Here is a 23,474-nt window from a genome sequence, read left to right as displayed (position 1 = left end):
CTTCAGTAACCTCTCAGATAGATCAGTCTTAGATCCTGGACCAGCCTAACAGTTAAAGAGAAAACCTTGCATCACCACCTATCACTACATTTTAGTCTACGTGAAAACTATAAATCTTAGGATGGGCAGTAAAAAGTTGTGGGTTCAGCAGCAGTGTACTGTGTGAATAGTCTAAACAGGCAGTAAGATCAGACAGAGAACCGAGAGGTTACTTACACTCAATGTGAAATAGTTTTCAGAATGAGACAGAATGATGACTGGAGAGCATCTGTGATTTAATGAAAAGTTTTTGGATCCCTACCATAGGCCAGACAAGTCATGTACTGTGGTACAAGCTAAGTAAACTGCTGTACTGGATTGATTTTTGTCAAACCAACACAAGATTAGAGATATCTGAAAGAAAGGTGCCTCAGTGGAGAAAATGCTTCTATAAAATCCAACTATAAGGTATTTTCTTAATTAGTGATTTTGGGGCCCAGCCCATTGTGGGTGTAGCTACCCTGGGTTGGTGGTCCTAGGTTCTATAAGAAAACAACTGAGTAAGCCATGGGAAACAAGCCAGTAAGCAGCACCCATTCATGGCCCCTGCATCAGCTCCTGCCTCCAGGATCCTGCCCTCACTTCTTTTCATGATGAACTGTTATGTAGAATTGTGAGTTAAATGAACCATTTCCTTCTCGCTTTTGGTCATGGTGTTTCATCACAGCAACAGTAACCGCAATGAACACAACCATACATATATATTCTGTACTCACTGAGTTTCTGACAGTGATGAGTTAAACAGCAGAGAGTTCTCTATGATGTAAACAGAAAATATTATTTGTTTTGTTTTTGTTGTTTGTTTTTTTTGTTTTTGTTTTTGTTTTTTTGAGACAGGGTTTCTCTGTGTAAAAGAGCCCTGGTTATCCTGGACTTGCTCTGTAGATCAGGCTGACCTCAAACTCCCAGCTTCCCAAGTGCTAGGATTAAAAAGCATGTGCCATCACACCCAACAGTAAATATTATTACTTTACAATACAACACCACATGTATAGTAATGTACTAGGTACTTTTACCTTCAAATTCTGTTCTTAACCTCTCTTATCACTTCTCTAGTTCAGGCTCTCAGAATTATTCAGTGGATGCTTTCTTATCTTCAGTTTCTTATCTTTCTTTCTTTTCTCTCAAGAGTAAGTAACAATCCTTAGATAAGAATCTGGTGACTCCTACTGTATTAGTAACTCTTCTGTAGCTATAATAAAGCATCATGACCAAAGACAATTTATGAATGAGGTTTTGTTTTGTTTTGTTTTTTTGGCTTATGGTTCCAAAGGGATCATGGTAGGAAGGCATAGCAACAGGAGAAGGAAGCCGAGAGATTAAATCCTTACCACAGCACGAAGCTGAGATCACAAACTGAAAGGCACAAGACTCTGAACTCTCAAAGTCTGTGACATATTTCCTCCATCTAGGCTGTATCTCCTTATAACCTTTCTAAACAGTGTCACCGAATGGGACCAAGTGTCCGAATGACTGAGCCTACAGGCAAAATTTCTCATTCAGATCACCTCAGCTACTCTCATTTTATTTATCTAAAGGAAATGGGTGCTGAGAGAGGATTTTTCTGTGTAGTCCTTGCTAGCTTCAAATGAACAGACTTCCTGCCTCAGCCTTTCAAGTAGTTGAGATCATAGGTACTAGCATGTACAGTGATAGTCTTCAAAAAAACAGAAAGCAAAACCAAAAACTACCCAGATGTCTTCTCTTGCAGAGTTCAATGTGTTAACAGGTTAAATTTCAAAATATCTTTTCTAATCTTATTGAACTACCTTCATTTTTTATAAAACCAATGCCTCTGCATACTTTCCCTCTCTTGTCTAAAATATTCATGTAAGGATGATTTTAGCTTGGGTTTCTATAATGAAGCATAGTAAGGTCAGTGGCTTCACAACAGACTCTGATATTAAGCACCAGCACAGGAGCTGGATGTAGTGGCATACACCTTTAATCCCAGTACTTAGAAGGCAGAAACAGGCAGATCTTTGTTGCATTCAAGGCCAGCCTGCTCTACAAACTGAGTCCCAGGCCAGTAAGGTCTACACAGTGAGACTGTTTTAAAAATTGAAATAGACAGACAAACAAACAAACAAACAAACAAAAAAGGCTAGAGGGATGGCTCAGTGGTTAAGAACACTGGCTGCTCTTCCTGAGGGCCTGGATTTGATCCCCAATACAATTATGATGGTTCATAACTATATAAACTCTAGGTCCAGAGGGATCCAACATTCTTCTCTGACCTTCACAGGCATTGGGCACACACATGATACACAGACATACATGAAAGCAGAGCATCCATGTAAATGAATACATACACACACACACACACACACACACACACACACACACCAGCCTGGTTCTTTTTTGAAGAGAATGAGGGCCATTTTCCTGATTTGGATACAGCTACTTTCTTTCTCAGTCTTAGCAGAGAACAGACATTCTTTGGTTCCCCCCACCTTTTATTACGATAAAATTTTTATTTTATATATGTGTATATGTGTGTGTGGACCTGACATGTGTGGACCTGACATGCAGATACTCACAGAGGGCAGAAGAAGGTGTGGGATTCTCTGGAAACTGTTGTTATAGGTGGGTTGTGAAGTACCTCATGTGGGTGCTGGGAATCAAGTCTGGGTCCTCAGCATGAGTCCTCAAGACCTGTAGTTTCTTTCTTATAAGGGTAGTAATCTTAATTACTACGAGGACTTTTCCTTCTACTTTTCTCTAAAACCAATTATCTCCACAAAGCTCCACCTCCAGGTATCATCACACTGAGAATTAGGCGTCTCAAGATATTAAATTTGAGGAAAGATAAACGATTCCATCCATAATAGATAAGACATTCATCCTTCGATGCTCAGCTCCAGTGCCTCTCTACTTCATCCCTCAAATGCAGCTGAACTCTCCTCTATGTTTACACTGATTATTCCTATTAATAGACTGCTAGTTCCTGCACTGCAGTGATTCTGTCAGTCTTCCTTGTATAGGCTGAGGACTGAGTACAGTATTTGGCAAACAATTTGTGAAACTAAATATTTGCTGAATGAAACATTAGAACTTTAGAATAAAAGAGATATGCCAACAATTTTTACTGCTTTCTTTATTTAGAAGTCACTCATGGTAATAGAGTCTCTCCTTCCTCTATAACTCTTCATCCAAATTTTTCTATAACCACTAATTGCTTTAGAGTTAAAATGCAGGTTCTACAAACCAGTCCCAGATTATGAGCATTTAATTCATAAATACAGACACTTTTACCTGAAGAGTGGGCTGAACACATTTTTACCAGAGTAATAAATAACTTCAGATGCCGTTGTGAGACACACAGCCATAGGGATCACATATTAATTTTCCCTTCTGAATATATTTTCACATGGAAAAAGTATTACCAATCATTATTTTATGGTACCACAGTAGAGAATCTTTAATCTTCTTTTACATAACAATTCCCTGACCATAATAGCCAAGTGATCATTCAGTGCTGTATCTATCCTAAATCTATCTTAATACTTAAAACATCCTGCTGATTTTCAATGGCCACTTTCTACTTACTGCCAAGGGTTTAAATAACTTAATCATGGTCAAGATCCAACTAATTAATCTAACCAATCTTCATACATTTCAATTGAAAATATGTAAGGCAGTCTAACATATCATGTTTAGATCATAAACTTTTATCAAATTACTAAGATGATATAAGATGAGAATGCAAACCACATGATCAAAATCATTAAATATGTTAATTATATTGCTTAATTTCAGTTGAATTAAAGTGGTATATGATAAATATCCACTGTAATATGAAGTTTAGGGCACTATAAGTGGGGGTCAGTAATGAGAATAAATGGAAGAATAAAATATATCTGCAATTGCATGGAATTAAAAGATAACAGGCACAGTTTCCGTATCTACATGTCAGAAGGACTAAAGTGGAATTAAAGTCTTCTCTACTTGGGCTGCAGAGTTAATGAGGCTAAATGGGTAGAATCTAAAAAAAGGCAGGTTCTATTCACTCAACATAAGAGTGTTTAAAACAATGGTAAATTGAAAAATGTCTGTGACAATATATTGCAGGCTTAACTTCTATGTGCAGGAGAGGCATCGTGATGACAGTAGTAGGAGTAGGTTCTGTCACTAGGAAACCTATGGCAGCTCTGGCTTAGCAGCACAGGACTGCTTATCCTGTATAAGGCCCTACACTTCTTTCTAGCACCCACCCACCCACCCACCCAAAAAAGTAATCCCACCTGAGACTGAGACCAAGAAGCATGATTCTATTGTATACTTAAATGATTGTTTAAATGCAAGCATGGGATTAAATGAAAAACATGTTATTCTAACCATTGCATGTGGTTCTTTCTTTGTTACTATCTGAAACAGACAGGAGAGGATTCTCTGCATAACTTGATCTCAGACATGCATATTCTCTTGACTTTGGATAATACTGCTCAAGGTTCTTGGGTCTTTAGACTCTGTGATTTATACCAGTGGTCGTCTGGTTCTCAAGATTTCTATCACTGTAAGAATTATATCAATGACTTCCTAGGTGTGGTTTAAACAAGAATGTTCCTCATACACTAAAGTATTTGAACCCTTGGTCCTGATTTGGTGGTGCTGTTTTGGGAGGTGACATTTAGACAGTAGAATCTTACTGGAGGAAGTGTGTCACTGGGGGTGGGCTTTGAGGCTTTACAGCCTCATCTGCTTTCTGCTTGTTTCCTGTGTGTGTGGTTGACATGTGATGGTTCATCTCCCTTATGGACATTTAGTCAACTACAAGCCAAAACAAACTCTTAAGTTGCTGTTGGTATTTTATAGTATTTTATTATAGCATAAAAATAATTAATACAGCATGCTTCGAGTTTTTACACTGGTTCCCTTGGTCTTATTCTTGGTACATGTACTGAATTACACCACAGGTTCTTTTGGGTCTCTATATTAAAGACAATTTGTGGCTTCAATCATCATGTGAGCCAATTCAAGAGCTTAACTCACTCCCACCCCCTGTATTTCTGATTAGTACTAATACTAAGCATTTTTTCTAACATACAATGTCACATTACCATTCTCCAAATATAATTTGAGTTATGAAATAATATCTACTAAAATAACCTGAGCAGCAAAGAGTAACATAAAGAAATCATCTAAACATTAACTATTAAAATGTCGCTATAATTCTGTTTCATAAGGGTACTTTCTTATGCATATATAAACAAATATTAACTCACATCTCCAATTTTTATCTGAACCATCCTCTTCTTTAATTACTAAATAAAATTTGAGGGTTTTTTTTTTCTGACGAAAACCAGTAAGTGAAAGTATTTTTCTGATCCAACTCATATTTTGTACTCAGTAAATCTGATATAAAGTGCATTTTCAAAGAACTTTCTGTATAACCACAACCTATTTTAGCACATGTGGCAATACAACTTCCCCACAGGTAGCACAGTGGGATGAACATGGTCAGCATGCACTGAAGTCTCATGACTTTGGCAAGTTACATAGACTCTGTGGCTCAGCTGCCTAATATAGAGTGGAGAAATGGCACGTATCTCACAGGACTGCTGTAAGGGTTAAGAAACTAATCCAGACTATACAGCAGTATATAGAACATATTAAATGCTCAATGAGACACAGTTACTTTCTTCTTAAAAACTGAAGCTTGAATCGAACAAAGTTTTATTTAAAAAAAAAAAAGAACAAATACTTATGAAAAACACAGAATAAAGAGTTTAAAATACACTAAATGCATTGCATTATCTTCTCTGGTTCTCGGGAGATAGGCCAACTACTACATGGAAGATTTCACTTAGAAAGAACAGCTAACGCCAGGCGGTGGTGGCACACGCCTTTAATCCCAGCACTTGGGGTGGATTTCTGAGTTCGAGGCCAGCCTGGTCTACAGAGTGAGTTCCAGGACAGCCAAGGCTAACAGAGAAACCCTGTCTCGAAAAACCAAAAAAAAAAAAAAAGAAAGAAAGAACAGCTAAGACCACTGTGTAGTGAGTATGACTGAAGGGGAAGGAAGTAAAACATGTTCACAGGAAAAGGCAGCCGAACTCAGGAGAGTAAATAAGCCAGCTGGCAGAGGTACCTTGGTGGGTCTCATGAAACAATAGAGGGAGATGCGGCCTCATAAATGGGAGACCTTACTTTTGCTCAATGTCTCCACTGTGCTGTAAGAAACTGTTGTTTTTTGTCTTTATGAAACAGAGGACTGAATTCAGAACCTTAAATATGCAAATATGCAACCCTGAACTCCTCTTTTAACTTTTTATTTTGAGACAAGGCTTCACTAAACTGGGTAGGCTGGCCTTGAATTCTTTGTGTAGTTCAGTCAGGTCCTAAGCATGTGCTCTTGTTGCCTCAGCCTCCTGTGTAGCTGGGATTACAGTACTGTGTTATCAGGCCCAACTAATAAGTTTATATTTACTGGAAAATATTTACTGCAACTGGTACAAAACATATTTCATATGAAAATTTATCTTGTGCTTTTAAATAATTAAATCTATATCTTCTAAGTAATATGGGGGGGTGGGTTATTCATGATGGGGGGGCTCATACACTAATAATTCAGGGTAGTTTTTCAGTATCTATTTTGAAAATTACAACATATCTGGCAAATGTGAATATATCTTAAAAACTAAAATCTAGAAACTTCTATTGTTATAATGTTCTAATTTCTTAACTTGAATAAAATTAATATTTTATATTTGAGGGTGGGGTTTAAGACAGGGTTTCTCTGTGTAGCCTTAGCTATACAGGAACTTGATTTGCAGACCAGGCTGGCCTTGAACTAACAGAGATCTGCCTGCCTCTGCCTTCCAAGTGCTGGGATTAAAGGTGTGTATCACCACAGCTGGTAACACATTCCTTATAGTGTGTTTTATAATTGTTGTTCATGTTTTATGCATAAATCAATGTTAGAAACTGCCTATATTTTATTGAAATATCATGCCTATCCTTCATAAACTATTTTGTGTCACTTAAAGTATGGTTCTAAACTGGCTATCACATCTCATACTAATAGATTCATGCTCAGGTGGGTCACTCACACAGACACATCAAAGAATAAATTTTCCTGTTTCATAAATACTAAATTTTTCAAACAGTATTTGTAAGACTCTCCAATTTAGGAAGTATCTACGTTATGAGTGTCTGTTATAACTGGTATTGCCCTGTGGTGCCAAGTTGGCCATTTGTAGGATGAAGTCATCTGCTGTTGAGATGCAGATTACATCTCTCCCAAGAATGGGGACCATAAATTATGTCATTTTATTTTTAAAAGTGATCAAAACAGAATCTATTATATGTCATTTTTGGTATACAGGAGAATTTAAACAATTGTAATACAGCTTAATGAATACTAAGTTAAAGAGATAATGTACAAGGTTATTCCAAAGATGTTTGTGAGAAGACAGGCAATTAAGTAGTTGCTGCAGGCTGAGTTATACCCACTCCAACATGACTCCATATGTTGGTATTTTAACCTCTAAGAACTCAGAATGTGACCTTACCTGGAGATACATTATTTATACAAGTAATCACGTTAAAATGAAGGCCCTAATCCAGCATGACTGGTATCCTTTTAAAATGAGAACAGGGAGACAGATGTACACATAGAGAAGAAGGAATGGGAAGACTGGAGTTAACACTGTCCTGTGGCTTTCACAGGAAGCAAGTTCCTGTAGATGCCTTGAACCATGAGACTACATATTTCTGCTATTTTACCTACCTAATTTACAGTACTCGGTTATGGAAACTCAAGGAAGCTAACACTAATGGCTATAGGTAAAGTAGCTTCTAAGAATGTGTATATTATCTAGCAGTAACAAATGACATTGCATTCTGTATTTGGGACAAGAAGTCTATAAAGGTATCATTTGCTCAGCTCACAAAACTGATATATGGGGAGCATATTAGAGAAAAGCATTTTATCAACACTGATGTAAGAAATAGATTCCTGTAGTCACATAAGGGAATATAACTATTTCTAGGAGAATGTAGGAGTAAATACATAGAGGAAAGGCCATGAAGTACATAACTTACAACTGAAGGATTTTATAAAAATAATGTGTGTGTATATGTGTTCATAGTTTGTATATGTATGTATACACATATTTATGAAGGAGAAGACGAGGGAAGGAAAAAGATACTAAGGAGGAGGTTAAAATGTTAATAATAGTAGGCTCATGTAAATTTCATATTTGTTATAGTTTAAGTATGAAATCTCCCAAAGGCTAATGTGTGGAGCCCTTGGTCCTAGCTCATGACATTATTTTTGGAATGTTGGAAATTTTAGGGCTGAGGCCACAATGTATGAAGATGGTCATCAGGAACATGTCTAAAGGTATTTTGTCCCTAGTCCCTTCCTATCTCTACTCCCTCAGCATCATGAGAAAAGCAGGCTCCACCACAGGCTGCTGTTATCATATTTGCTTAAGTAGATAACTCCCCAAGTAGATAACTCAGTCACTTTTGAACTAAATCTTCTAAAACTGCCGAGCCAATCAGTACCCAAATGCAAGGATTATAGACAATGTTCTGTTGCCCATCATGATGAGCTGTGTGTCATATGCTCCCTCCAATCTTTTTATAACCCTGGCACATTTCCTAATGAATGTAATTTAAATAAGAGTATATAGCTTAGATAGAAGCTGTCTTAACATTCATTTGGAGTAACTGTTAATGGAAGAAAAATGCTATATCTTTTCGTATATTTAAAAAATAACCACACAACTAGTATTGTAGTATTATACATTTCTGTTACGTAACCTGAAGAATACTCATATTCTAATGATAGTTCTAAACTAGAGTGAAAAAATCACTTAGACCATTAAAAATGAAGTCATACTGGAAAATCCAAGTATGTGGCAATCCTCTTTGGTTTTTTTTGTTTGTTTTTTATTGTTTTTTTTGGGGGGGGGGAGGGGAAGTCACTCTCTGATTACCACACTCAAGGAAATCTGCAGCCTATTCAAAATTCTGCACTGGTAAAAATTTGTTGGATATGCTCTCTTGATCTCTTGCTCTTGATCCCTCTGTCCCCTCGCCCCTTCTCCCTTCCCTTCCCATATGTTCATGGCTGGCCTCTACTTTCTTCTTTTCTCTCTCTCTCTCTCTCTCTCTCTCTCTCTCTCTCTCTCTCTCTCTCTCTCTCTCCTCTCTCCCTCTCTCCTCTCTCTCCTCTCTCCCTTCTCCCCTCCCTCTCCTCCCCTCCCCTCCCCTCCCCTCTCCTCCCCCTTCCCTCTCCTCCCCCTCCCCCCCTCCTCCCTCTCTCTTCCCCTGTCCCCTCCCCCCTTCCTCCTCCTCCTCCTTCTTCTTCTTCTTTCTTCTTCTTCTTCTTCTTCTTCTTCTTCTTCTTCTTCTTCTTCTTCTTCTTCTTCTTCTTCTTCTTCTTCTTCTTCTTCTTTCTCTCTCTCTCTCTCTCTCTCTCTCTCTCTCTCTCTCTCTCTCTCTCTCTGCCTCTACTACCCTCCTGGTTCTCCTCCCCATGCCCTGACTAAACTCTATCCTATACTTTAAAAAATGTTGTGGATATACACAGTTTCGGGCAAATCAGACATAAATACCGCAATAAGTAGTCATTTATTGGATAGCCCTATGCAGATCTGCATGAAAGCATCTAATGCAGAAACAAACTGTAGCAGAGACTGGTTTCCAGGCAGACTGTGGCAGGTGACAGGGCAAAGTGCCAGGGCAAAGTGCCAGAAGTAGGTGTAGTGGTGTCAGGAGGGATTAGATGCTTCTTTCTGGCTTCACAGAGCATCCCTGGAAGCAAGGTGGGAGAAAGCCTTCCTCTGTGAATTCACATTGTAGGCCAATTAGTTTCACTCCTCACCTCCAGCCATTATCACCAGGCTGGATGATGACTACCAGTCAGACCTGGCTGCCACACATTGTGATAATTCATATAAAGATTAAGAATTAAACAGCACTGGGGGAAACACTAGGCTGCTCTTCTTCCTTCCATCCTCAACCTCCTCTTCCTCTTCTACTTCTAACCTCCAGAGAATTCACGCTCTCTCTATGAACTCCACATCACCACAATGTTGTTTCACTTCATCTTCCTGATGTCAGTACATCAAGTTATGCCAAGAATTTAGTGAAAGAACTGACTAAATAAAAACTGTGCTGAAATGATTTATGTCAGTCTGCTGATTAAAAAGCTCAATATTAGGAACAGTCAACCCAAAGACCAGGGAAGTACAGAAAGCAAACTCATGACAACACGGTCTCAACAAACCTGGAAACAGTGGTCTCTACCACATAAATATGACCATTCTGATTTAAGTACTAGGAATTACTCTGTACTGGACATAGAGGCTATAGGTTAACATGGCCGCTAAGATCTTTCAAATTTACAGCTATGTGTGGCACTGCAGACCTGTATATAATCCCAGCTATCCAGGAGGCAGACAAAAGAGTGATTTAAATCTAGGAGCTTGAGACTAATCTGGAAATATAGCAAGACCCCACCCCATCTCAAGACACTGAAAAAAAAATTAAGTAAGAAATTGGTAGAAAACAAGTATCTGTTTAATAGCAAAGAAGATTAGGAAACAGCAAGACCAAAGATTAAAGAAAGTGATAGACATGAATCCTATCATAACAACAACAGCATTAAATGCTAATAAACACTTCAGTCAAAAGGCTATTCTAGATAAATAATATGACCCAACAATTTCCCCACATTTTAAAATTAAGGCCTATACGGGTTGCTAATTAAAACAGGGTAAAATTTTATGATATAGTCATTAAAGAACTAGAGTGGCCCTACTAACATTAGCCTATAATGTGAAAAAACATGCTGACGGACCAGATGTGGTTGTGCACACATTATTATTATTATTATTATTATTATTATTATTATAAAAATTGCATATTTATTTTGCTTTCTGACTCTGTGCTTGTGCCTTCAACACATTCACAATGATTTTCTGCTCCTCAATAAGGAAAGCCCACTTGATCCTGTCGCAGACACACTTGGCACACATGAACCCAACACAGGCCCTGCTGACATGCTTCTTTATCTTAGACAATCTCATAAGAATTTTGGATCTCAGCACAAACCTCTTGCAGTCTGTCTGGGCACAAACCACATGCGGATTTAAGTGTTTTCCCAACCTTCTTGGTGTAAAGGTAAACAATCCTGTTGCCAGGGGTTTGAGACAGCCTAGTTTTGTTAGAGGTTGTGTTGTAGGAAAGCCTACAACTGTATGTCAAATGCTGGACCATCTTGAGTGCCTCTAAGCACCGTCCCGGAAGAGTGATTGTGCACACTTTTAATCCTAGCACTCAGAAGGCAGAGGCAGGCAGAGCTCAAGATTAGCATGAGTTCCAGGAGAGTCAGGAGTAAGACCCTGCACAAAATAAGACAGTTAGTCAGTCAGTCAGTCACCAACCTAGGAACAAAGGTGGACCATTTTCACCAGGAATGCACAAGGATTATGAGCACTGTAACAAACTGACCCCCACATGTCCCCACCCCAAAACCCTAAATTATCAGTTCTCCTAATTCCTTAAAATGTAAATAAAGAAATGACTTTGTAAAGCCATTAAATCAAGTATTCTGGGATGGGAAGATTATCCTGGTAGCCCAAAGAATAAGAAAAAGTCCTAAATACAACAATATGTATGTGTGTGTGTGTGTGGGGGGGGGTATGGTGGTGGTAGTGGTTGGCATTTTACAAAGAGAAGGCAATATGAACACAGAGAAAAATATCTTCTAGAAGAAATCCTATACTGATTTCAGATTTCTGGCCTCTAAAACAGTAACAAATAAATTTCTGCTGTTATAAAGTACTAAATGCTTATAGTGGTTTATTCCAATAGCCAGAAAAAACTAATAACAACAGAACCCAATACTATAAAAGGCAAAACTTGACAGAATAGGAGTCATCTAATACATGGAGATTTCAGTATCTAGTATCTCTCTAGGAAAAAAAGGACAAATTTAGATAATCAGTAAAGATATATAGAGGATATGGGGACAATAAACCAATTTCACTAACTGATCATTACAGCATACCTAAAAAAATAGCAGAATTTAAGTTTCTCAAGTATATATGCTGATTCATAGAAACCCAAGTGTTAAATAAAACAAAGTATGCTCTCCAATTGCAATGGAATTGAAAATGCAAATAAAAAAGAAAAAAAAAAACAAAAAAAATTTGAAAAACAGTATACATGCCCACCAACAAGCAAACAGAAGAAAGTTTATCCAAAATATCAGAAAATGTTCTGAGATGAGCAAAAGCTTGAAACACAATATTCACGTTTACAAATGACTGCTGAAAGGAAATTAGCACCTATAAAAGGTGCTAATGCTTTTCCAAACAAAATTACCTGCTGGATTTTCCCACTCTTAGAAACTAGTGGAGTAAACTAAATTTAAAGAAAGTAGTGGTAGTGGTAGTGGTAGTAAAACACTAGACTTAAAAATTCAATGGAAGAGAAAGCAGAAACATTACAGAAAAATCAGTAGAATAGAAAGTGAGGCTTGAGAAATTTAACAAATCAATAAGTACTGGCATACATGGTTAAGAAAAAATGTTGTCACAAATTACCAAAGAACAGGACTCAGGTGTTATCATACAAAGATCAGAGATAGCACAATGAGAAAATGCTGTGTTATAAAAAAGCTATGCCCATAAACAGACAACTTGAGAGACACAGATTACTAAACTCATGAGAAATAGAAAATCTGAATACATCTATGATAGCAAGAGAAACTGATACTTAGAGAGCCAAAATCTTCTCACAAATGGACGTTCACACTCAGAGAACAGCTGTAGTGATTTCCAGTAAATATTTAAAGAAGATATCATGTGAATTTTCACAAAGTGTGTCACTAATGGAGAAAAAAACCATGGTGCTCATGTTATATTCACACTTTAATTTTTATTCCTTGGAATACCCTTTGCTCTTTCAGGACAACAAAGTTTGTCTGCATTAGTCTTTAACTGCATAGGTTCAACCCAGTATTTAAAGTTTTAATATGTTTTTACTTTTGTTTGTAGTAATGACTAGTTTGCAATTTTACTTTTGCATATCTCTCTTACAGGTTGAACTGTGCCATCTCAAAATTAATATGCTGAAGTAAATCTCACAGCACCTCACAAGATGGCCAATGTGAAGACAGTACAGTTACTGAAGATTATGTCATAACGTGGATCCAGAATCTGAGGACATGTTAAGGTGAGGGAAAGTTTCGATGCAGAGACACTCACAGAAAGAGCTTCACATGAGGAGAAGTACAGAGAACACGGTCATGGAAAACCCAAGTGACATCTGAGCAAAAACCTTCCACACAACCTTCCAAAGGAAACATCTGACAGTCCCTGACTTGGATCTTTCAGTCTCCAGGATCACAAGACCCTCTGTTTCTATGCTTCTACTCAGTCTGGGTGACTAGTTACAAAAGCCCTGGTGAACTAATGAAATAACTATCTTGACTGTATAAAGGCTCAGATCCTTCTTTCCCCAACAGATCCTAAATGCAGCTCTAAAAAGAAGGATTACAGCATTTTCAGCAAATGGTGTTGGTTCAACTGGAGGTCAACATGTAGAAGGATGCAAACAATCCATTCATATCTCCTTGTACAAAGCTCAAATCCAAGTGGATAAAAGACCTTCACATAAAAAAAGATACACTGAAACCAATAGAAGAGAAGGTGACACTCGAATACCTAGGCACAGGGGAAAAGTTCCTGAACAGAACACCAATGACTTATGCTCTAAGATCAAGGATTGACAAATGGGACCTCATAAAATTACAAAGCTTCTGTAAGGCAAAGGACACTGTCAATAAGACAAAACAGCAACCAATAGATTGGAAAAAGATCTTTACCAATCCTACATCCGATAGAGGGCTAATATTCAAGATATACAAAGAACTCAAGAAATTAGACTCCAGACAACCAAATAACCCTATTAAAAATGGGGTACAGAGCTAAACAAAGAATTCTCAACAGAGGAAACTTGAATGGCCAAGAAGCACCTTAAGAAATGCTTAACATCCTTAGTCATCAGGGAAATGCAAATCAAAATAACCCTGAGATTCCACCTCACACCAATCAGAATGGCTAAGATCAAAATCTCAGGTGATAGTAGATGCTGGCGAGGATGTGGAGAAAGAGGAACACTACTCCATTGTTGGTGGGATTGCAAGCTGGTACAACCACTCTGGAAATCAGTCTGGCGGTTCCTCAGAAAACTGGACATAGCATTACCTGAGGATCCAGCTATACCACTCCTGAGCATATACCCAGAAGATGCTCCAACATATAACAAGGACATATGCTCCACTATGTTCATAGCAGCCTTATTTATAATAGCCAGAAGCTGGAAAGAATGAAGATGTCCCTCAACAGAGGAATGGATACAAAAAATGTGGTACATTTACACAATGGAGTATTACTCAGCTATTAAAAATAATGAATTCGAGAAATTCTTAGGTAAATGGATGGAACTAGAAATTATCATCCTGAGTGAGTTAACCCAATCACAAAAGAACACACATGGTATTTACTCACTAATAAGCGGATGTTAGCCCAAAAGCTTGTAATAGGAAGACTCAACTCACAGACCACATGAAGCTCATGAAGAAGGAAGACCAAGTGGGGATGCCTTAGTCCTACTTAGAAGGAGTAACAAAAATACTCAAGGGAGCAAATATGGAAACAAAATGTAGGACAGAAACTGAAGGAGGGGCCATCTGAAGATAATTCCGCCTGGGTATCCATCCCATGTACAGTCACCTAAGCTAGATACTGATGTGGATGGCTGGAAGTGCATGCTGACAAGAACATGATATACCTGTCTCCTTAGAGGTCTGACAGAAACTGACACATTCAGAGGAAGATGCTCACAGCTAACCACTGATATGATCAAGGGTTTCCCAATGGAGAAGTTAGAGAGAAGACTGAAGGAGCAGAAAGGGTTTGTGACCCCATGAGGAGAGCAACAATACCAATCAACCAGAGCTCCCCAGGGTCTAAACCACCAGTCTGGGAGCACACAGGGAGGGACCCAAGACTCCAGCAGTTATATGTAGGGGAGGATGGCCTTGTCGGGCATAGGTGGCAGAGGAGATTCTAGGTCCCATAAAGGACACAGAGTAGGGGAAAATGTGAAGGTGGGGAGGGGGGAGTGGGGGAAGGGGGTAGGTGGGGGCACAGCCTCATAGAAGCATGAGGATGGGGGATGGGATAGGAGGTTTCTGAGTGGTGGGGGGAAGTGGGATAGGGGGATAAAATCTGAAATGTAAATATAATATGCAATAAAAAATAATAAAAAAAATAAAAAGAAGAACTTTCTGTATGTCCTGGTGTTTCTAGGGTTTCTGTTCATCTTTTCTAGTCAGTCTATTTCTCTTATGTTTCTCTAAGTACTAGACTTTTATTTTTAAAAATAAATGGGTTTGTTGATCAACTCTCTCTGAGATGTGCTCTTGCCCCCAAGAATTTGAGGCACATTGATCCATTGCTTTTCAGTTTGTCCTGGTCTGCCAAGATAAAAGCAGACCAGTCATGATGGTTCAAGCCCATAATCCTAGTACTACAGGAGTCAGAGGCAGGAGGATTGTGACTAAGTAGTAAGACCTCTTTAGTTGTGCTTTTTCCTCTCCTTTTTTCCCTCTTCTCCCAAGCACACACCAGAGCTAGTACCTCAACACCAGTAACCACTCTCTCCTCCAAAAACCCCAAATCTTATATTGCTTGGGTTGGCTTTTCACCAAGATTGTAAACAAAATTGGAAAGAATTAATAAAGTATCACATGGCACATCTACTTTTTAAAATGGGCTCTATGTTTATGTGTGCCACAGTAGTCATATAGCGATTACAGAACAACTTTTGAGAGCTGACCTTTTCTCTCAGCATAGGCTCCAGGGTTCCAGACCTCATCAGATTGTCAGGCTTGCATAGTAACTATTTTTGTTTGATGAGCCACTTGCTAACTCTAGAGTCCTACTTTGGTAAACTAAATATTTTATGGTAAATTATATAACAATGCTGATCTGTCATGTGGTACGTCTCTTTTGCTTATTTTTGTATTGTCATTTTAAAAACTGAACCTTCTATAGCAATTTTAAAACAAGACCCAAAACAAAATATTGTAATTTAAATTATTTTTTCCAATTTCATACATGTGCTCCTGTTTTCTAAGATGAAGGATATGTAGCTGAAAACCATAACTATTATAAACTACAACCACCATGGCTATTTATAATATTGTCCATGTAAATATCAATGTGGTAAATGAGAAGCCAACTAGAAAAGGAACAACATGAAAACACATGTAAGCTCCTGGCATTTCAATTGTAAAAAATAGAAAAAAAACATACTGTTCATCAGAGGCATGTTTTGAAAATGCTATCTCCTTGTAGTTTTCATTAAGGGTATATGGTTCTTATTTTCAACATTTGAGGCATGCTTGAAAATGGTAAATTTTCTGTTCAAAGAGGGAAGTTCTCAAAGATTGACCTAATTTACATAGAAATGTAAGATCTCTGCTGGTTTAAGTAAATAGACTTAAATTATAGAAATAGATGAGGAAAGAAAAACCCTACAAGGATACTGGAGAAACAAAATCTATAATTTCTATTTTCTGTCAAAGAGAGCTATCAAAAAACAATAACCTTTCCAATTTTCTTGTTCATCCCTGGATGATATTGGAGAAGTAGTAAAGCATTTATTTTTTTTAACTTCTTGAACAATTGCCATGTGACTATAAGGAAGCAGTAGAGAAAACAAAAGCTACAGAAGATACACAAATGTGATTCTGACTGGTATCCTCAAGACCCTGCAACAGCACATGTGGCATGTGTTAACTCCTGCTACCTAGAAGCACCAAACAGGCTAAGCTATCAAGGAAGAAGTAACCTCCAAAAAACCTGGGACACCTACATTTGGCTTACTGGTACAATCCAATAGTGCTGGTCCACAGATAGATTCTCAAACAAATACATGCTAAATGCATTAATTACGGTTACAGTGCAAATATAGTGAACATTCAGAAGCCAAAAACCTTGAGGAACAGTCTTTTTGTTAGTGCTCTTAGTATGCATGTCTTTTGTTTCTTATTCATATTAAGACTTAACAAGATGAGAGGGAATGTAATATAGGTCCCCTTCTGATAAATGTTGAGCATTCCAAACTTATATATTTATATTATTTGAAAGTATAGAAGTCTGTTTTGCATTTATATTTCTAAGCAGTATTTGGAATAATTATTCTTCCCAGTATAGGTAAGATAGATTAATCTCAGGAATGTAGCTGAAATCGTTATGATTTTACCTGGATTCCATATGTATAGTACAAAGAGAATATAATTTGTCTAAAAGATTAAACTTAGGTGGCATATTTCCATATTTCCTCTTGAAATATGAAAACATTGTTTTCTGTACTGAGGGCATCACTTAGCCAATCTATATTTAGATCGTCATTACCTACACAAAGCATTGAGGGAAAATGTTGGCTAAGACAGCAGTTACAGTCAGACAATACAAGTAGAATATGTAATATTACTGGCCTACCAACAAAATTGTATGATACTGCAAATATCAATCCTCTGAGTTACTATTTGAGCAACCAAATACTTAAAAAAAAAAAATAAGGGGTATCTTAAATTAAGTATGTCAGTTAATTAATTCTGTGATCCTCAGCTACCAAAGGAGTGCTGTACAATCTTTTATTATCCACTGCCCTATAGATCATCTGTTCTTAGTGTTGGCTTGTTCCAGAAAAGAGACAGCTGCAACACTATATCCCTGTTCAACCTGAGGACCATCTGACTTTAATTGTAATACACAGCTTGATGTGGCTCTAGCTATGAGAAGCCAAAGTATCGTCTGTAATAATCTGGAAAAGCAGAAACCTGCCAACAGAGGGCTGGAAACAGGGACTTGTGCTGTCTGGCTGCCTGACGGGCTGCAGGAAATATGATTAATGAGTAAGGTATAATGATATCAGGAACCCGATTAGCACCACAAAAAGGTCACAGATCAAAGTAGTATGCATTTCATGAGCTAAAATCATTGCATAAAATCTGTGGATCTGCAGAGGTAAACCAAAAGAGGCCAGGATAAACCTTATGTGATAACATGGTAAAAGCTATATAAAATACAACCAGCAATTCAGTCATTGATACAAAGTTAAAAGAAATTATAAAGTGCACCAACATGCACTGCATTGCAGAAAGCTTTGTTCCCCACAGATACATACAGATTATTTTAGAATGAGCAAGTTATTAGATTTAATTCATAAAGACACATAAATAAAACCAAATATTTTTGCAATTATGAATTATTGTGATAGATGTTCATCTATAAATTATGCTTATATTTGATTTGCAATGATTTTTTGGCTTTGTTTGGGAATATAACTTAATTTGGAAGACTAAATGTAAAGATTTGTATCAAATTCATGCGAGTAGAAATTGCTGGGAAATTGTTAAGTAAACTTACTGAGTTATAGTAAATGCATAGCTAATAGAAGGAAACATTATTTTGTATATTATTTTATCTTTACTTCTGAGTTTAAAGCACAGGCAGGCAAAATTAAAATCCCACTGAAAGATGATTTGCTAAGTTAGAAATGTACAAATTTATTTTTCTTTGTATCTTTAGAAAATCTTTTCCATGGGCATAGATGTAGCTAGCTCAATTGGTTGAGTGTCTAGCATGCCTGAAGACATATGTTCAACGTGCTGTACTTATAAAACAGTCCTTTGGTGTATAATCTTAACATTCAGAAGATAGACAGGAGGAACAGAAGTTCAACGTTTTTCTTGGCTACACAGAGCCCAGTCATGGATACATAAGACCCTGTCTCAAAAACAAAACAAAACAAAACAAAACAAAACAAAACAAAACAAAACAAAAGGAAACATCTCCAGAATAGATCTAAATGTTCACAGGAGAAAAGCACAGGGCAAAGACAGCTTTCAGGAGAATGCCTTACTTCAGGTCACACAGTTAATGTTTTTTAAATGTGAAAATACTAGAAAAAATATAAAATATAGCTTAATCAAATGTGCCTTTTAGAACTTTAAAATTAAATAAAGACATTAACAAATCTCTTTTCACTGTTAATAATAGTAATTGTGGTAAATTATAACTTAAAAACTAGTTTCTTTGAGGCTAGATTTTTATTTTGTTTGAGGGTAAGGTATAGCATCAACTGAGGGTGTACTGTTTACTAACAAAGTATTTTACATTGAACTGTATCCCTCACCTGAAACTTACAAATTTAAATAGTATTTCTGAAAACAGTTCTACAGTAAAATAGTTAGAAAATGATTTGGGGTAGGAGGTGGGTTTTGAGACAGTGTCTCTCTGTGCAGCCCTGGCTGTCCTTGGATTCACTACATAGACCAGGCTGTCTTTGAACTCAGTGATCTGCCTGCCTCTGCCTCTGCCTCCCGAATGCTGGGACTAAAGGCAAGTGCCACCACTGCCTGGTAAAAATGATTTTTTAAAAATATAAATATATCCTCAAGATATGGGGATAATTAATACTTTTTTGTCATACTATTGGTACATTGAGCTTCAATCCTCCTGCCAACTAAAATATTTTCAGTTCAAAAGGCACTACTATAAAATTAAAAGATAAGCTGGGAAATACTTAAAAAAGTATTTTCAAAACATACTTTGGATTAAAGGACTGTTAGAAAGATTATATAAAGACCATTTACAAATTTTTGGTCATAAAAACAAAAGATATCAATTTAAAAATAGGAGACAGTTCAAAGAACACTTGAGTATCAAGAAATGTTAAACACTGTTGGTCATAAGAGGAGTGTAAATTACAACAGGTACCTACTAGAATATCGTAAGCGTATAATATTGACAATAGCAAGCCTTGCGAAGGACACAAAAAACCTCAAACTTCAAACACTGATAGGAATACAAACCAGACAGCATGGGCAACTTATTCCAAGGAATAACTCCATTCTCAGAAATCTCTAACAAAACAAAAACAGATGTTCATGCTAAGCCATTTACACAAACACTCATAATAGCCACAAACTGGAAAAAAACTGCCAATGTTCCTTAATTGCTAAAATAACTAATATATGGCATGTCTATATAATAGCCAATAATAATCAACAGCAATGCAAAGAAATTAATTACTGCCATATGCAGCAACATGGACAGAGCTCAAGAATATCATACAAAATGATAGAAGCTAGACACAAGATGACAACAAATTGTATGATGGCATTAATTTAAATTCATATAAAAGCAAACCTAGAGAGATACAATGCATGGCAGTCTGGGGAGGGATTGGGATTGCAGGCTGAATATAGAATGGCCCAAGAGAACTTTCTGAAGCTTAGGGGAACATTCTGAAGCTGGGTCGTAGTGAGTTGATACTGTACTAATTTATTGAAGCTCACTAAGGAGTATATTTTTAAAATGTTGATTTTAGGGCCGGAGAGATGGCTCAGCGGTTAAGAGCACTGACTGTTCTTCCAGAGGTCCTGACTTCAATTCCCAGCAACCACATGGTGGCTCACAAAAAACCATCTGTACTGGGATACAATTGTCTGAAGACAGGGACAGTATATTCACATATATAAAATAAATAAATCTTTAAAATGTTGATATTAATAGGATGCAAATTACAGTTGAATGAATCTATTCTAAAAGAACAAACACAAAGATAAAAGGAGTCATAGTACAAATGTACCTGTAATAACTTCTCTATGTCCCTGAGGAGAACAACAAAACCACCAGTATAGCCTTATTGAATGACTGGCATTTCCTTCAGCTTTTTTCAGAGCTAAGCTTTGTCTTGTTCTGTCATACTAGTCAAAGTGACAGTGAGAATCTTAAAAATGCTGGGGATATATAAATAAACTGCATTATGCATCACAAATAATATTACAGTAAGGAATTACTAACTTGCTAGGATTTCATAACTGACAATGTGATTGACTCATGACTGGGGAGTCTGCTTGAACTCTGAAGTCTATCTATCCACTTCCCTGTAGTGTATTTATTATGTATAAATGTGACATGTCAGTAATAGTGGGATAATAATTAGATTCTGGAAGATAAAGTTAAAACATAATTATTGGTATGAAAAATAAACAATGCTACCTGGGAAACCCAAATATATTTTTGTTTGATCAAAAATAAAAACACCAGGTAACTAAAATTATATTTAAATTATTAAAGATCTACTTATTTTATGGGTACATATATATTCACCTGGAACATCTTTATAGCCTGAAATTATATTTTTAATATGGAGAATGGCAAAGACAACACGTTTAAGTACTGAGAATACTCCTTCATTTCAAACTTTTATAAAACTTCCAAATAAAAAACAATATAACTATATATTCTCACAAAAAATATAACATAGGAAATTAAATAATTGGACAATGATACAGTGTTTTTAAGTACAGTAAGTACTATGCGTTTAAGTTTTCTTACTCAAAATATGATATAAAGTGTTCTTTCAAACTATATAAACATGATGTAACTTGAACACGTTGTTTGCTACTAATCTTACAGCCTAGAAAACAAAATGATCCCTGTCAAGAGACGCTCATGCTTAAACACACAAATGATTCCAGCTTCTCTAACATTAATTGGTTATAATTTTAAATTTAACTTAAATTTTGCATGAAACAAACCATTATACTTTTAATTCAATACAATTTTAAGAGGTGTATGGCAGTTAGTGAAGTACTGTGTTGTGTTCAGCAGTTCCTATCAGCTACAGCACTGTACAGAAAGACAAGGGTTAATGTTTAACATCAACACATGACAGAGCAGATGATTACTATCTTACCAATCTGTTTATCCGAACGAATTCTTCCGATGTTTTGGCCCAAGGAGGAAGTTCAACATCAGACACCACTGTCCCATCATCCATCACTCCAAGGTTATAATTATTGTAGTTGACAAACATCTCAGGGAGATAATAAAATTCAGGAATCAATTCCTATATAAAAATGAGAAAAGTGTTATAGAACATAGGATATAGACTAGATATATGTAACATGGTCTGATTATTTTCTATTACACAGAATCACAACAACAAAAATATGTAGGGAAAATTTTTTCTCTTTGTTCTGTCATCAACTTTCTGTTAAGAAAGAAGATCATAACCAGGAAAATGTACAAAACATCTTAATAAACACACCCACAGTCTTTCCTTCAGGCTACATCTTGAAACCTCAAAAAGTCTTAAATTCAAATAAGCAAGTAATAATTGAGGGCCAGCAAGATATAAGCAGAGATTGCATGCTGTAACAATAGCAGTCCAAGATAGATTTAAAAAGTGAAATATTTGGAATTTATAGCAGAAGACAATCCTTATACAATGAGAGTTAAAATGTTATTATTACTTTGGTCTCTTTATCAACAAAGAAAATAGTTATTTGAATTTTAGCTATAGAGAAAGAGTAAATTTCACATCAAAACATAAAAGTTTTTAAAAACTACTTCTAATAAAATATCAAAATAATCAGCCTAGAAAACAACCTGCATAAAAACTGATTCAATTAAATATTATGACTGTAATACCAATCTTCAAAAAGGGGGAAATGCAGTCTTTTTAGTCATGAGGCCATAAGTAACTTTTTCAGAGGCCCTTAAAGACTTAAAATCCAGTCTTGACATGGGTCAGTGCCTCAGTAGTCTTTCAGAAGCCCCCTCAGGGCCAGCTATCACAGGTCTGAACTTTCAAACAGTAGTAAAATAGAGAGGTCATCAGATTTTGGACAAGGTCGGTATGAAATTGCCAGAGCAGAGAGAAAAGATCCAGCCAGAATTAAGCTATTATCATTTTCATAGTCCACAGGAATGCTGTGAGACTCTGAATTGCACATCTTTTGTTTACAATCACAATAATTAACTAATGGGGTAGAATGGAGCTTGTCCTTCAAATGCCCCACAACTGCATGACCATTAGACTTGAAAGACTTTTAAAGTGAACATTTATTTTTCAAAGAAGAACCTTGTTAAAAGTTTAACTTCAAATTAGATAGCTCTCACACACAAACATTTTAAGAACCCCATCTCTAAACAATGTCTGTAACTCGAATCTCTAATTGCAAAAGAAGGGTAAGTACATATTTTTTTAATGTAGAAAAAGAGTAATAATAAATTTGTAGAAGCTAACATTTGTAGCATGTTAGATTAGATTAGACCTTAAATTTCTAATAAACTACCATATTTCATCTTCATAACAACTTTATAAGGTGAGCTAGTGACTGGATCTTATAAATGATTGAATAAAAGTAAGGCAGGCATGGTGGCATGTGCCTGTAACTCTAGCACTCAGAAAATTGAAGGAAGAAAGACAAGTCACCAGGAGGGAAAGGCTATCCTGTACCACAGAGTAAGTTGGAAGCCAGGCTAGGCTATATAGTAAAACCCTGTCTTTAAAAAACAGCTGCACAAGATGGCTGATCA

At 36.7% G+C, this 23,474-nt stretch overlaps 1 protein-coding gene and 1 pseudogene across 8 annotated transcripts in view; both read right to left on the bottom strand.

Annotated features, from left to right (window-relative positions):
• Lrba (LPS responsive beige-like anchor protein) overlaps positions 1-23,474 on the bottom strand; it is a 542,935-nt gene that overhangs the window by 107,536 nt on the left and 411,925 nt on the right. For all 8 annotated transcript variants that reach the window (XM_076932608.1, XM_076932607.1, XM_076932609.1 and 5 more), the window contains one exon: positions 21,847-21,999. In XM_076932608.1, coding sequence (XP_076788723.1) covers positions 21,847-21,999 — 153 coding nt within the window. The remainder of the gene's footprint in view (positions 1-21,846; positions 22,000-23,474) is intronic.
• On the bottom strand, positions 10,916-11,274 carry LOC117707629 (large ribosomal subunit protein eL34 pseudogene; annotated as a pseudogene).

The sequence above is a fragment of the Arvicanthis niloticus genome, chromosome 4, assembly GCF_011762505.2.
Source record: "Arvicanthis niloticus isolate mArvNil1 chromosome 4, mArvNil1.pat.X, whole genome shotgun sequence".
NCBI lineage: Eukaryota > Metazoa > Chordata > Mammalia > Rodentia > Muridae > Arvicanthis > Arvicanthis niloticus.
This window is presented reverse-complemented; position numbering and strand designations above follow the sequence as displayed.